We start from the raw sequence: 17,738 nt of genomic DNA, 5'->3' as shown, positions 1-17,738 counted from the left end.
CCCAGTCTTAGTCCGTAGGGTTCAGTATTGAGTTGGCCCCGCCCTTTGCAGCTATAACAGCTTCAACTCTTCTGGGAAGGACGTCCACAAGGTTTAGGAGGGTGTCTATGGGAAGGTTTGACCATTCTTCCAGAAGCACATTTGTGAGGTCAGGCACTGATGTCGGGGGAGAAGCCCTGGGTCACAGTCTCCGCTCTAATTCACCCCAAACTCGCTCCTCCATGTCTTTATGGACCTTGCTTTGTGCACCGGTGCACAGTCATGTTGGAACAGGAAGGGGCCATCCCCAAACTGTTCCCACAAAGTTGGGAGCATGAAATTGTCCAAAATGTCTTGGTATGCTGACGCCTTAAGAGTTCCCTTCACTGAAACTTAGGGGCCAAGCCCAACCCCTGAAAATAACTCCACACCTTAATCCCCCCTCCACGAAACTTTACACAATGCAGTCAGGCAAGTACCGTTCTCCTGGCAACCGCCAAACCCAGACTCATCCATCGGGTTGCCAGACAGAGAAGCGTGATTCGTCACTCCAGAGAACACGTCTCCACTGCTCTAGAGTCCAGTGGTGGCGTGCTTTACACCACTGCATCCGACGCTTTGCATTGCACTTGGTGAAGTCAGGCTTGGATGCAGCTGCTCGGCCATGGAAACCCATTCCATGAAGCTCTCTACGCACTGTTGTTGTGCTAATCTGAAGGCCACACCAAGGTTGGAGGTCTTTAGCTATTGACTTTTCAGACAGTTGGTGACTTCTTCGCACCGTGTGCTTCAGCATGTGCTGACCCCGTTCTGTCATTTTACATGGCCTACCACTTCATGGCTGAGTTGCTGTTGTTTCCAGTTGCTTCCACTTTGTTATAATCCCACTAACAGTTGACTGTGGAATATTTAGTAGCCAGGAAATGTCACGGATGGACTTATTGCACAGGTGACAACCTATCACGGTACCACGCTTGGAGTCACTGAGCTCCTGAGAGCGACCCATTCTTTCACAAATGTTTGTAGAAGCAGTCTGCATGTCTAGGGGCTTGATTGTATACACCTGTGTCCATGGAGGGGATTGGAACACCTAAATCCAATGATTTGGAGGAGTGTCCCAATACTTTTGGCAAAATAGTTTATATGCATGGGTTCAGCCATATATGATTATATATCCAGACTAGAATTTCTGGTGGTGCCTTTCTGACCCTCTTATCTTACTGCACGATCTTATCTCATTTTATGTTCTTTTCAGTAAACGTTTTATATACAAGACCAATAAAAATATGGCAACCACTGATGGGGGCTGATGACATGAGCACACCTGGTTGTTATGCTGAAAATCCTCTGGAAAAAATCTGATGTACAAAAGGGTCTTATACAAGATGGAGCCCATGTGTACAAAGCCCAGGAGGCTAATGCAGGGATTTTCTTCTCTAGGTACCCATCCATCCCCAAGTCACCCATTATCCCTGTCTCCCATCTACCTGAGCACTATCCCTTGTCCCTTCCCTCCTTCCAAAAGACCACCCAGCAACAATAGATTCTTCTCAGCAACAATAACCCCCAGCAGCCAGCAACAATAGACCCCATCCAGCAACAAAAGTTCCCCCTCCAGCAACAATAGACTGCCCCAGCAATAGATCCCCAAGCAGCCAGCAATAGTAGACCTACATCAAAGAGTAGATCTCCCCAGCAGCAATAGACCGCACCCAATAGCTCCCCCACCAGTAACAATAAACACCCCCAGTGACAATACATCCCCCAGCAGCCAGCAACAATAGACCTCCTTCAAAACAGTAGATCCCCCCAGCAACAAAATTGCACATCCCAACACACGTTTCTGCTTTAAAAGATGGCTGTATGTGTAAGTGGGTGCTACAGCGACCATCGGCTGGAACCAAGAAGAATTGGAAAAGAATGTCACCATCACACTGAGGATCTCCAGTATGGGTCCAAAGCTTTAATAAGCAATCACACCCACCCATCACATGCCTGATGAAGGGGTCCTGTGAGACTCCGAAACGTTGCTCTTGCTGTAACCATGTGATTGCTTATTAAAGCTTTGCACCCATATTGGAGGTCCCTTGGTGTGCTGGTGACATTCTTCTTCTCCCCAGCAACAAGAGACCCCACCCAGCAACAATATCTCCCCCACCAACAACAATAGACCCCCCAGAAACAATGAATCCCTCAGCATTCAGCAAGAATAGACCCCCTCTCCAGAAAGACTCCAAAGACTCCCCGGCAACAATAGATCCCCACCAGCAACAATAGCCCCCCTAGCAACACTACACTCACTCCCCTCTATATCAATAGATCTCCCATCAGCCAGCATCAATAGACCCTCCCACATACCCCAGCATCCCTCACAAGTACATACATTTACTGCTGGAAGGTGTTGGGACTGCTTACCACCCTGTTCCCCAAGAAAAAAAAGCCCTGAGCTTATGTATGAAAAGTGTGTTTATAAGGAAAGTAAATATAAATCACTATTTCTACCCAATTACTTTTTAAGCACACTTCACCCTTAGAGGTGCACAAATATAAACATAAATATGCTCAGTGAAAAATTAATAAAAAAAACCCTTCATTAAATTATAATCATAATAACTTCAAATTAAAGTCCAAAATATAAAAATCAAAAACAAAACGTTCAAAATATATATATCCAATATCCCTTTTAAAATAAAATAAAAATAAAAAAATAAAATAAGTATGTGTTGTCCAAAATTGATTCAAGTGTAAAAACTCTCAGCCGCTTGCAAAACCTTGATTACCTCAAAAAAAACCAAAAATATACAAAGTGCATTATCCTTTATAAATCAAAAAAATTACATGTGAAATCACTCCAATAATAATCACCCAAGTGAAAAACAGGTGTGTATATCAAACCACATACACATGCAATATACAGTGCAAAAACGTGTATGTGAAAACACTCTACTGTGCTCCAAAAACTCACAACACAGTGTACACTTCTATTAGGGTAAGGAGTAAATACTCTTACCAATATTCAAAATAATTTTTGCTTTGATCTCAATCCCCAGAAAATTGCACGATGAAATAAATCCTCCTGCAGATGTCCTCAGGGTTTACTTTGGTCCCATAGCACTGTATGGATCCTTCCACCCTAGCACCTCAGATATGTTTCCACCATATGCGCCATTCAGATACCCATATATAAGGAACAGATCATAGTGTAATATTGCCACATACTAAGATCCAAACTTTTAATAGTACTGCTTACATTAGAAACATCTTTCAATCGCATAGAACATATAAAAACCTTTCTGCCATCCAGAATCCAGGAGAGTCCTAATCGCAAATAACAGCCGATTTTTGCCCTCTCCAAGATGGCCGCCTCTTCACTTCCGGTTACTCGTATGCGTCTGACGTCACTTCCCTTTGACGCGTTTCATCATTGGACATAATGATAAAGACCCTTTATGTATATTTTTTTTTTTTTTTTTGAGGTAATCAAGGTTTTGCAAGCAGCTGAGAGTTTTTACACTTGAATCAATTTTGGACAACACGTACTTATTTTATTTTTTTATTTTTATTTTATTTTAAAAGGGATATTGGATATATATATTTTGGACGTTTTGTTTTTGATTTTTATATTTTGGACTTTAATTTGAAGTTATTATGATTATAATTTAATGAAGGGTTTTTTTTATTAATTTTTCACTGAGCATATTTATTTATATTATTTATATGTGTTTATAAGGACATTGCTTGTTGCCCGTACAAATCAATAAAATTCCTCGTTTCAAATCCAAATCTGCTTTGCAGTAATGCCAAGTGGAAGTTGATTGGTTGGCATCATCACCAAGAAATGTTCTTTTTAGCACACTTTTTATACATAAGCCCCATACAAAAATGGCAACCACAGTGATGAGGGCTAATGACATGAGCATACCCATACTGGTTATAGGAAAGGGTGTGCAGACACAGGGAAAATGTTGGGGCATGAAGACCAAGGATGGGAAGCCCGGAAAAGAACCAGAGAAGTAGATTCTGTTTGAACTTCACTTGGGTAGATTTGGTTTACATTTTTGACACAAGAGTCCTTTCATTGTCAGGTTAATAAGCTTTTAATTTGTGTTATATATTGTTTTTGCTATGAATTATATAACAAATGCCGGTGTAATTTCACACATTTATCGAAATGAATAATAAGGGACGCAATTCAAGTGCTATTTTATCTTTATTGTTTTTTTTTTTTGTTACTGCTGTTCACTTTGTGTTTTATATTGTATGTTCTAAAGAGAGGCATGGAATTACTTCCATAACCATATAATTTGTGGCTATTTGCACTGGGCCAATTGGCCCAATTTAGCTCAAATCCAGGTTTACACAAATTGGTTCACTCATCTCTATTAAACATACGATTCATCAAAAATTCAAAGTGCAGCGAGGTCTTCTGGGACATATGACGGATGCTGCTCCAGACACCAGTCATAATGAATTTTTCTGACAGGCTTGAAGTACAGTAATTTCATGAAATATTTAAATAGAGCTTGTTTCATGTGGCCACTGCTTGGAAGCATTTGATATACTTCTAAACAACTTCAGCCTTTTTACTAAACCCAGAAAAGTGCAGCTGTTGGTCATGACAATGGGACTTCAGTATGAACTCTACTTGTCCAGGTCAGAGGATAATAGCAAGTATGTGACTGGTTGCACGGCCATTCCTGCCATGAGCCTTATGAGGAACCCTTTAGAACTCAATAAGATTCCCACCTCATGACCTACAAATGACTTTATGTCCTATGGACACTTAGGAAATCATATGGGGGATTATTCAGTATTCACTGCACCAATGGCAAGACGAAGGCCTACACCCGAATCTCAGCTTATGAACAACATCTCACCCTTTTGTACATGGAGGCCTAATGCTGACACATAGGTATGGTTTTCTTTGCATTTTTTCAAGTTTGGACCAATGTAAGTATGTATGTATGTGCCATACCTGGGTGATCCTCGTGGAAATCACTGTAGTAGGCATCGCTAATAGTATTAAAAAGAAGAATTGCCCAAGGGACTTCGTGAGGCACACTAAATTGTAGTTAAAAGATCACATTCTTTATTATTATTGTTGAAAAAAGACATTAAAATATTCATTCCAAAAAATCAGATGCATCAAATACCAAGTTTATAAAATGTAAACAAGTAACAATGCTAAATCTACATGATCCATAAATTACATAGTACAAGCTCTCTGTGCAACATCTCGACACGTTTCTAAAAGCAGTGTTCCCTTCTTCAGGAGATAATAAAGATTGTAGGTATGGTATAACCAATGGTATCAGCAATTCAATCCATATCACACAACTTTGAAGAAACATGTACAAGGGCTGATGAACCGCCCAGGGAAGCAGATGGGGACTGAAAGGCAACCCACCGGCACAAAACTGTCCTGAAAATGTGGGGAAAGCCCAATGAGGAACCCTTTAGAATACAGTGAGATTCCCACCTCATGACCTACAAATGACTTTATGTCCTATGGACACTTAGGAAATTATATGGGGGATTAATCAGTATTCACTGCACTGTTACCAATGGTAAGAAGAAGGCCTACACCTGAATCTCAGTTTATGGACAGCACCTCACATTTTTGTACATGGAGGTCTAATGCCGACGCATAGGTATGGTTTTCTTTGCATTTTTTCAAGTTTGGACCAATGTAAGTATGTATGTGCCATACTTTGCTGATCCCCATGGAAATCACTTTAGTAGGCATCGCTAATAGTATTAAAAAGGAGAATTGCCCAAGGGACTTTGTGAGGCACACTAAATTGTAGTTAAAAGATCACATTCTTTATTATTATTGTTGAAAAAAGACATATCAAGATTATTCCAAAAAATCAGATGTATCAAATACTACGTTTATAAAATGTAAACAAGTAACAACAGCTTATCTATATGATCCATAAACTACATAGCACAAGCTCTCTGCGCAACATCTCGATGCGTTTCGTGAAGCAGCATTGACTTCTTCAGGATAATAAAACTTGTAGGAATGGTATCACCAATTCAATCCATATCACATAACTTTGAAAAAACATGTACAAGGGCTTACGATCTGCGCATGGAAGCAGATGGGAACTGGAGGGCACCACACCGTCACAAAACCGTCCTGACCAGGAGCTGTGATGAGAAATGGATTAGCCCACTAAGGGAGTGCAATGGGGGGTGTTGATGGAAACCATCAGTGGAATTACAATTGCAACGTAAGCACCTCCAGATCTACATAATATGTGCTACAGCCAAGCATGAACCAACAAAAAGCAGTCTATATACTTCTAAACAACTTCAGTCTTATTACTAAACCCAGAAAAGTGCAGCTGTTGGTCATAACAATTAGACTTCAGTATGAACTCTACTTTTCCAGGTCAGAGAATGATGACAAGTATGTGACTGGCACCACGGTCATTCCTACCATAAAACGTGGGGAAAGCCTTATGAGGAACCCTTTAGAATACAGTGAGATTCCCACCTCATGACCTACAAATGACTATGTCCCACGGACACTTAGAAAATCATATGGGGGATAAATTAGTATTCAATACACTGTTACCAATGGTAAGAAGAAGGCCTACACCTGAATCTCAGCTTATAAACAACACCTCACCATTTTGTACATGGAGGCCAAATGCAGACGCATAGGTATGGTTTTCTTTGCATTTTTTCCAAGCTTTGACCAATGTAAGTATATGTGCCATACCTGGCTGATCCCTGTGGAAATCACTGTAGTAGGCATCACCAATGAGTCAGGTGGCTGCCCTGTTGCTTAGTGAATACAAGAGGTTGTTCACTCGGCACAGGCACCATTCAGAGAACACTTTATTTTCTTAATGAGTTCAAATCATTCTTTGATTGGACGAGGTGCAGATCATGACATCACTGATTCACCTTTTCACCTCATCCACTCAGAGAACTATTTGTATTTATTGAGTAAATGCAAAGTGTTCTTTGAGTGATGCCTGTGCCAAGCGAGTAGCCTTCTGCATTCACTAAGCAGCAGAGCAGCAGCAATCACTGTTGAAGCAGTTGTGTGCTGGAGGTCCCTGTCCTTTCACCTTTTTTTCCCTTTGGAGCAGATTTGCTAAAACTGAAAAATGTTAATAAACCCAGGAACCTGCATTCACTATATCTGGTCTCCCCAGACCATGCATTCACTATATCTGGTCTCCCCGGACCCTGCATTCACTATATCTGGTCTCCCCAGACCATGCATTCACTATATCTGGTCTCCCCGGACCCTGCATTCACTATATCTGGTCTCCCACAGTACACACAACATGGAAATGCAATCATTATAGTAAATATAAACTGCTAAATACCTTTTCTCATCAGCAGTTAGAGCAGTCTTGTGACTTCTATCAGTGTCCAGCCAAGCACTAACTAAAACGTGTAGGAGGAGTTTTCTTTCTGCTCTAGGAGGATGCAAATCCCTGACCTCTGTCTGACCAGTGCTGATTGGCCCTGTCCTGATCACATGCACTCTCCCAAGAAAAGAAAAAAAACCTCTCTAGAAATACACACCAAACTGAGCATGTGCAAAATGCCAACAGTTCAGTCTGTCTTATCAGGAGATAAGAGGTGGCAGCTTAGACAAGGGGAGGAACAGAAAAATCAGGATCAAACTGCCTTTTTACACAATGCAGAGTGTGTATAACAAGCATGCTTTACTGCATATATAGGCTGATTTTACTGTTGTGGGTTGGAGTTTTCTTTCTGCTCTAGGAGGATGTGAAACCTTTGACCCTCCGTCTGGACAGTGCTGATTGCATGCACCCACCCAAGAAAAAAAAACTCTCTAGCAATACACACCAAACTAGGCATGTGCATGTGACCACGGGTACAATCTGTATCAGGTGGTCATTTCAACAAAAGGAGTGGCAGAGAAGACAGGATCAAACAGCATTTTGTACACAATACAGAGGAATAACCCCTTTATTTGAAACAAGGACACACTATAGAGGGATATGCTTTGTTTATAATTCATGTCTGAAGTTTACAACCACTTGCAAGTAAGTTGAAGGCGTGATGGCTCATTGGAGTGTGAATGGTTAGTCTCATCCCTGAAATCTAATACTTCTGAAAGAAGGCTTGTTCTTTTAAAAAAACAACAAACTTACTGGCTGGATCAGCAGGTGAAAATAGAAGAAAGAAACCCTAAAAAAGTAGTAAACTAATGCAGCCATCACATCTAAAAATTGGTAAGCTGCAAAATAATAAATGTTTGCTTTTGAGTTTAATTCCACTTTGGCCCCTTCACGCCGGCCGCACGCAAATGTGCAGCCTCCCGGCGTCTGGGCCTAGACGCCGAGCGGCCACACATTTGTGTTCATGTAACAAAAAACATATGTGCTGAGAGCGCGCCCTGCGCGCTCCCAGCACACATGTGCGGTACTCACGGAAAGGTCCTGGTCCGCTCTTTCGATCGGGACCTTTCCCGATCATGTGACCGGCTGTGACGTGACGTCACGGCAGCCACATGACACTAAGCCCCGTCCCGCCCACCTCCCGGCGTGAAGAGGAGTTCCGGTATCCGGCATGAAGGTGTTAAGATGGTTATAGATGGATCAAAATTTAGCTGGTTCTGAAGAGACCAACCGAATGTCCATCCATCTATGCCCGTTCCCACTTGACAGAAATCAACCTAACAATTGGACTTTTGTCAAACAGGATGTTGAAAAAGTTCCATTTGATTATCAGCTGCAGCTTTGATCAATGTATTCTGACAGTGGAGTCCCCACTGTCAGAATACAACAGCACAGCAGAGACGATTCCTCCAGCCGCCTCGCTTGTGTAGATAGGGAAATCCAGCCGTTATTTTTCTGATCAGCCTGCTGTTTGATTGGAAAATAAAAAACAAAACAATACATCTATGACTAGCCTTAGCTGCTCTGTTGAAAAGCTCAGTAGCTCAAGCCAGAATTTAGATACAGATCTAAACATGCCAGAGCAGTGACCCATTCTTCTTCCCTCCCTGCCTGTTCAGTTCAGACAAGGCAGTATGAAGCATCAATCAGAAAGAGATCCTGAAGGCAAAGAGCTTTGCCATAGTGCTCAGTGCATCTTTTTTCATGGCTGCACCCTGTATAAACTGATAAACTTCAGATGATATATTAATAGAAAAAAAAGCAATATAAAAAAGGTAAAATATCGGTTTGAAAGCATGCAAATTTTAAAAATAAAATGTATCCCAAAACTTTTGCAGTTTCCCTTTGAAAATGTATACATACCAATTACCAGTATGATTTGTGGGTGTGGTCTGGAGGGATCAAACACTTCATACTCTTCAATCAGTTCTGCCGTTTCCGAGAGGTCTGTATCACTTTCTATGGAGAATTGGTGGATAGGAGGCAGCCGATCATATCTCCGATAAGGAAAGTTGCAACTTTCTGGCAATACTGGAACAAAAATATCAGGGTATGAAAATATGAGGGAAGAATTCAGAAAAATATATGACTTAATTACAACTGAAGGAAATACTACATTTTTATACTTGCCTACACCATATCTTTAAAGTTAATAATTCGATTTAAAAAATAAAATGTTAAATTTGATGTAATTTGTAGAAGAAAATAGAAACAATGTTAAAGCGCAAGTTCGCCTTTTTAGGAAAAAAATACTTCCAAGCCACTCCCCCCCCCACCCCGGCTCCCCGCTGTACTAAACTCCATGGATGATACAGCTTCACCATTCACACAGCCTGTTGCAGCAGTCCTGGGTTTGAACAATCTGTTATTCCTCTCCTTTCCCCAGGGACACCGGAAGGATCAGAGGGTTTCTGATGGACTAGCACCAGCACATGACTGCACTGACCAATCAGAACTGAAGGAAAGACAGGAAAGATGGAAAGACCACACTGATTTCAAACCCCAGGACTACTGCAAAGGGCGGTTAAACTGTACCACCCATGAAGTGAAGCAGGGACTGGGGGGGGGGGGGAAGAAGTGTAGGATGTTAGTTCACCTTTTAATTTTGTTTCTGAAAAGGTGAACTGATCCCTTAAAGCTGAACTATAGGTCGATATAGGAGACACAAATATTTGCAGATCCATATTCAATTATAGGTTATTAATTTTATCTTGGTAAATGTAAGCAGTGTAGTACATGATTTTGAATTTCGTATACTTGGTACCAGCCCCCTGCAGTCCATGTACAGCAGGGCTTAGGCAGGGGGTGGGAGAAGCAGCAAAAGGAGCCAATTAGGTGTGTTGCAATGCAAGAAGCATGCAGGTGGAGAGGATACCCACATGGAAGAAAAATATATTTGAGATATATTTTTAAAATATTCTTCCCAAATATATATATTTTTAAAAAGATTTTTCATATATTTTGTAATATATAAAAAACACATTTCAACATGCAAAAAAAAAATATATATATATATATACACACACATACATATACATACACACACACACACACACACACACATACATATACATACAAATACATACACACATACATATACATACACACACACATACATTTACACACTGCATGTTGAAATGTGTTTTTTATATATTACAAAATATAGGAGACAGATCTTTAAAAATATTTTTTTTAAATATGCTCTTCAGATTTTTTTTTAACATATAAAAAAGTAATTTTAACATATATTTGTAAATGCATTCCAAAAATGTATATTTGTATTTTTAAAGACATACAGTATATTTGAAATGTATTTTTAAAAATATTTTGTAACAAAAATGCATTTCAACATGCTATATATATATATATATATATATATATATATATATATATATATTGAATATGGCCCAAATTGTAGTATTTCAAATATATTTTTCTTCCATATGGGTAGAGTGGCAAAAATTTGAGCCTATCAGTGTACTTCTTCTCCTTTCACTGTCCAGTCACAGGCTGGGGGTGGAGAAGAGACTTGTACAGTTGTGTCCAAAATTATTCAACCCCCAATGCTGTAAAGGGGTTTAGGGACTATAGTGTACATTTGGAATTGTATTCAGAATCAAATCCTACAAGGACGTTGTAACTACCCAAATGCAACTAAAATGACATCAATTGTTTATGTAATACAGTAGTAAATGGTTCTTATGTGGTTTCTTCATTGCCACAATTATTCAACCCCTTAAAGACTACCACTCTGAAGAACAGAGGTTCATACAGGTGCTTTCCATCAGGTATTGAAAACACCTGTGGATGTCACCGAGCAGCAATCAAGCATAATAAGCACCAATTAGGCAGCTTTAAAATGACTGTGATACTCAGCTCCTTCTAGACATTTACTGGTGTGGTTACAAACATGGTGAAGGCAAGAGAATGGTCCAGGAAGACAAGAGAAGAGGTGATTTCTCTTCACAGGAAGGGCAATGGCTATAAGAAGATTGCAAAGATGTTAAACATACCAAGAGACACCTTAGGAAGCATCATTCGCAAATTCAAGGCAAAGGGCACTGTTGAAACGCTACCTGGTCGTGGCAGAAAGAAGATGCTGACTTCGACTGCTGTGCGCTACCTGAAGCGTAGAGTGGAGAGAAGTCCCCGTGTGACTGCTGAGGAACTGAGAAAAGATTTGTCAGATGTGGGTACAGAAGTTTCAGCCCAGACAATAAGACGCACACTGCGTAATGAAGGCCTCCGTGCCAGAACTCCCAGGCGTACCCCCTTGCTGTCTCCAAAGAATAAGAAGAGTCGACTGCAGTATGCCAAAAGCCATGTGGACAAACCACAAAAGTTGTGGGATAGTGTTCTGTGGACTGATGAAACAAAATTAGAACTGTTTGGGCCCATGGATCAACGCTATGTTTGGAGGAGGAAGAACAAGGCCTATGATGAAAAGAACACCTTGCCTACTGTGAAGCATGGTGGAGGGTCAATCATGCTTTGGGGCTGTTTTGCTTCTGCAGGTACAGGGAAGCTTCAGCGTGTGCAAGGTACCATGAATTCTCTTCAGTACCAGGAGATATTGGATGGAAACGTGATGCAGTCCGTCACACACCTGAGGCTTGGGAGACGTTGGACCTTTCAACAGGACAATGATCCCAAGCATACCTCCAAGTCCACTAGAGCATGGTTGCAGAGGAAAGGCTGGAACATTTTGGAGTGGCCATCGCAGTCACCAGACTTAAATCCGATTGAGAACCTCTGGTGGGACTTAAAGAAAGCAGTTGCAGTGCGCAAGCCTAAGAATGTGACTGAACTGGAGGCCTTTGCCCATGAAGAATGGGCGAAGATACCCGTAGATCGCTGCAAGACACTTGTGTCAAGCTATGCTTCACGTTTAAAAGCTGTTATAACTGTAAAAGGATGCTGTACTAAGTACTAAGATTGAATGTCACTTGGGGGTTGAATAAAACTGATAATGCTGTGAGCACAGAAAAGACATTTGTGGTTATTTCATTATAACTGTTATGTTATATTTGTCTGACCTACAAGTGCCTCTTTAATGTAAATGTAAGCAAGATGACTGAATGATCAAAAGCAATGTCAAACTGGCCAAAACACTCAATTTCAGTGGGGGTTGAATAATTTTGGACACAACTGTACATGAAATGGAATCCGCGCAGAGACAGATCAGACCCCTTCTCCCTTCCCTGCCAGGTATTTAGTGGTTTTCCTGGAGTTAAACTTTGATAAATGAACAGCCTTATGAATTACCGTTTCTGAAGAACGCCCGTCGACCCTGTCCACCGTTGAGTGGCGGTAAGTTTCTTTTATCCGGACCCACGAACGTGTCCCACTTCACCTTCTCTGACCCTCCCAGCTCTTTCACTTTTTGTAAGCAGTTTTCCAAGTAATCCACTGGATCATCTGGCCTGTAGTACATTAATCCATTCAGAAGGCCCTGGAAGGTTGGAAGAGAATATTCAGGGTGAATGCAATTTATTTCATATTGATCTACTTGGGTCTGTGTTGCTGCCATTGCAATGAACACGAGCAATCAGATAATGAGTTTACAACTGAGAACTAATCTGCTGCTGTTCTGAATGAGCAATTATCCGAGGTGAAAATGAACATAGAAGAAATTATTTCTGTTTCACTTCGTGTGAAAAGAATTTGTGGGAAAGTTTGTGGGAAAGGTGCCGATAGACCACAACAAATTTAACCACTTGCCCTCCAGAGGATTCCCCTCACCCCATCTGACAAAGCCATTTTTTGCAATACTGCGCTGCGTCACTTTAACTGACACTTTAACTGCACCCAAATGAAATTCACGTCCTTTTTTCCCCACAAATAGAGCTTTCTTTTGGTGGTATTTGACTGCCTGTGTGTTTTTTATTTTTTGCGCTATAAACAAAAAAACAACACCAACAATTTTGAGAAAAAAACAAAACAATATTTTTGACTTTTTGCTATTAAACATGTCCAGTAAAAAAATGTTAAACTCAAATTTCATCATAAATGTATTCTGCTACATGTCTTTGCTAAAAAAATCCCAATACATGTAAATTAATTGGTTTACGTAAAAGTTATGGCATTTACAAACGGCGGTATATATATTGGAATTTTTTTTTAAACTAGTAATGGTGGCGATCAGCGACTTATAGCGGGTCTGCGTCAGGCATTCTGACACTGGGGGGAACTAACTTGGTGTCACTGACAACCCCAGTAACACCAATACAGCGATCAGTGCTAATAAAAAGCACTGACACTGTACTAATGGCACTGGGCAGGAAGGGGTTAACATCTGGGGCAATCAAAGGGTTAACTGTGTGCCATTTCACATCATATGCTGTGTGTGTTTGCTTCACTGTAAGCACACTGCTTTGTATGGCTCTACTATGCAGAGCCATACAAAGCAGTGTGCAGGAGCTGCCAAGGGAGAAATCTGTGTTGTTTATACACAGGTCTCTCCCCTTTCAGTAATACTCGGGGATCACCGGGTGCCGGCGAGTAATGCTCGTCCGGGACTGGGTGATTGACAGCGAATGGCGGCGCAGGTAGGGTGCGCACCATCTACCTGGAAATGCGAAATCACGTATATATACATGATTTTGCACACCCCTGCCTCCCTGTAGCAGTATTTCTGCTATAGTCCGGAGGGGAAGCGGTTAATAACAAAAAACAAATTCTAATTTTCTTCATATGGTAAAAAGATCATCCTCCAATTACTGACTATCTATGGACACAGGAGGTAATATATATCCTGCAGATCATTGCTCCCAGAGCAAAATGCTATCATGATGGTTTATAATATAATCAGCATATAGCTCTGGTGAGTGTATTCATTTCATCTGGTGTCGGATTTGCACATGGGTGTTTGTTTTCAAGATTGACATTAAGTTGATATTGGACTATCACTGTTATGGTGGCTGGACCTATGTTTATATTTATGAATTCATTTATTTTTATTATTTATCCTTGCATGTTTTGTGAATAATTAGCGCACTTTTTATTTGTACACCATTTTACCTTTTTTGGTTAGAGGTGCTGCTTATTATTTGATTTATTTTGCATTTTCTGTGGCGCTTCTTATATCTGCTACAGGAGGTAATATAACAAGTAATACATTTTAGAAATAAAATGACACGCTGTGTGTTTGTGACCTCCAGGGCATGAGATTCTGGCGCTTTGGTTCAGGCAAAAGATACAGGCTCACTGTCCAGCCTCACTGCAACATAGGGCTGCCACCTCATCCCTTTAAAACCGAACACATATTAATGACACAGGTTCTGAGGCTATTTTAATGCAGATACGGCACTAAGTGAGTTTAATTACCGCCTTAATCAGCCCCAGAACCTGTGTTAGTAATATGTTTCCGGTTTTAAAGGCATGAGGTGGCAACCCTACTGCAACAGCCTGTAAAACTCTAGCAGAGGCTGAAATCTGCTTCAGCTAGACAAAGGTAGAAGGTGCGCCCAGTGGTGGTCCCAACGTTTAGGGCCAACGTTTAGTATGTGACCAGGGACTAACGCTCATAATGCAGAATGCTTGCCCAAATAGTATAGGCATTCATAGTTAAGGATGAGGGGAGTAATTTTGTCAAAATTAAAGACATTCCTTGGTGAAAAAAATGTCAACAGCTACAAATAATGTGAAGTTGCTTCAGTGTCTAGTCAGATAGAGCCGATATGCTTTCACATGGATCCAAAGTATTGTAACAGCCTGAAGCACAGATCACTCCTAGACCACCAGGCTCTGGCCAATGCATTTCATCATGTATGATGTCATCAGGGGTACAGAGACAGACAGTCCAGAGAGATGGATAAATACACACACTGGGTGGACACAGCTGAACATCCTCCTTGCATCCAGTCCATATTGACAAGCCACAACGGTATCATAGACATACAAAGCAGGGCAATAAAATACAGATCGGATGTGTAAGGAGCAAGAGAAATTCATGACCTCTCAGTGTGGCTGAGATATACTTTGATTTGCAACACAGAAAAAAAGCCAAATAAGAATGAAGTTCAGCATGTCAATTCCCACCTCCATTCATAGTAACCACTACTGCTTAACAACTCCGTATCCATCTTCCTTGACTGCCTCTCTCTCCATGTCCCTGATGACATCATAGATGATGAAATGCATTGAATAATTTTTCATTTTCGTATACGTGCACACCTGACATGTACATTTGCTTGTATGTGCATGTACATTGGGGCACAGGGGCTTTTATATTTTTAAAATTATTTTCTAGAATTTTATGTTTCTAAACATTTTTTTTTATTTTTGTAACTTTACTTTATTGCTTTCTCAAGAGAGCAGGTTCCCCTTAAAGGAGACACCAGGGATCTCTTAGACCCAAAAGATCACCTCTGCTGCAGATGACTGAGCATACACGGTGCTCAAACAGCTTCTTCGGCAGCCAGAACAACTGGGGGATTGACAGCTTTAAACCTGGAAGTGCTTATATACAGCAGGGGTCTCTAAACTGTGGTTTGTGGTCCAGATGTGACACTTTGCTTGCCTTCATCCAGCTCTTGGGGCACTGTTCCTCCCAGATATAAGAGGCACTATTCATCTTGACACCAATGATGAAGCATCATTCCTAATACTGACACCAATAGTGGGGGCACCATTCCTCCCACTGACATAAATGAACTGGCACTATTCTTCCAACGGATACCAATGATGAGGCACCATTCTTCCCACTGGCACCATCGAGGTCACACTCTTCCTCCCACTGGCATCATCGATAGGGCACTATTCCACCAACTGATACCATTGATGAGGCACCATTTCTTTCACTGGCACCATCAAGGTCACACTCTTCCTCCCACTGGCATCATCGATGGGGAACTATTCCACCAACTGATACCAATGATGAGGCACCATTCCTCCCATTGGCACCATTGAGGTCACACTCTTCCTCCCACTGGCATCATCGATGGGGCACTATTCCACCAACTGATACCAATGATGAGGCACCATTCCTCCCATTGGCACCATTGAGGTCACACTCTTCCTCCCACTGGCATCATCGATGGGGCACTATTCCACCAACTGATACCAATGATGAGGCACCATTCCTCCCACTGGCACCATTGAGGTCACACTCTTCCTCCCACTGGCATCATCGATGGGGCACTATTCCACCAACTGATACCAATGATGAGGCACCATTCCTCCCACTGGCACCATTGAGGTCACACTCTTCCTCCCACTGGCATCGTCGATGGGGAACTATTCCACCAACTAATACCAATGATGAGGCACCATTCCTCCCACTGGCACCATTGAGGTCACACTCTTTCTCCCACTGGCATTGATAGGGCACTATTCCACCAACTGATACCAATGATGAGGCACCATCCCTTTCACTGGCACCATCAAGGGCGCACTATTCCTCCAACTAATAAAAATGATGGAGCACTATACCTCCAGCTGTAAGGTCATTTGTTTTTATTCCTAATGACAACCTGGCCTGAAGCATTGTCTACTCCAACTGATGCCGGGCATTTTTCTACTCCCACTGGACACAATTTCCCCCCCCTAAAATCTCAAGAACAAAAAACTGGCCCTCTGGAAAGTTTGGAGATTCCTGCTACAAAGGCTGGGAGTTTACATGCTGGTGCTGCCAATGACTTAACCCATACATTGATGGCACCGAAAGGGTCAAAGGAATGCTGACACATCAAGGGGTCAGATGGACTGGATTTGTCTTGCTGCATTTGAAATGCACATAAACGCAGATCAGCACATTCCTATTGATGCCAATAGAGTAGTGTAGATGACAATTCAGAAGCTGTGTATGACCTGTATTGCATGTATTTGCAAGTTCCAAGGATGTGCATTTAAATTGCAGGAAAAGCCAGTAAAACACAGCCCTTTCTTGTCAACAGCTGCTCATTACTTTTGAACCCATGCATACAAGTAGACAAAGAAATTGACAAGTACATCCGTCTACAGGATCCCTAAAAAGCTCCAGGACAGTTATTGATTTGCATTAGGGTTGTCATCTTGTTTCGGATACAAACGATGCGTAGTCTAATTATAACAATAATTGAAGAAACCTGTGCACCATATACAACAGGGCTAAAGAAATCTCCACCATTTGTTTTTGTCCGGTTTGAAAAATGGCATTGCTTATTTTTTTTGTCACTTTTGTTGGTGTGCAGATCATTCTCATCGGTTGTTTACTCTCCCACGCACGGCTTTATAAATTTCATTTTTGTTCCTCCACAGGGTTCCATTCCCTTCTCAGACATGACGGATTATTGCTGTCAGTTGGTTATTCTTTCCATGTATAAATCTTCCAATAATGCCATAGTTATGAAAGTATTTGGTGCAAGCTTGCCTTGTCAGTCAACA

General features: G+C 41.3%; 1 protein-coding gene across 1 annotated transcript in view; it reads right to left on the bottom strand.

Annotated features, from left to right (window-relative positions):
• Positions 1-17,738, bottom strand: part of AK5 (adenylate kinase 5) — a 316,529-nt gene that overhangs the window by 263,518 nt on the left and 35,273 nt on the right. The window contains exons 2-3 of the mRNA XM_089692186.1: positions 12,639-12,825; positions 9,237-9,404 (exon numbers count right to left, since the gene is read on the bottom strand). Coding sequence (XP_089548312.1) covers positions 9,237-9,404; positions 12,639-12,825 — 355 coding nt within the window. The remainder of the gene's footprint in view (positions 1-9,236; positions 9,405-12,638; positions 12,826-17,738) is intronic.

This window comes from Staurois parvus, unplaced genomic scaffold (genome assembly GCF_062004578.1).
Source record: "Staurois parvus isolate SC_StPar_1 unplaced genomic scaffold, SC_StPar_1.0 ptg000578l, whole genome shotgun sequence".
Classification (NCBI taxonomy): Eukaryota; Metazoa; Chordata; class Amphibia; order Anura; family Ranidae; genus Staurois; species Staurois parvus.
This window is presented reverse-complemented; position numbering and strand designations above follow the sequence as displayed.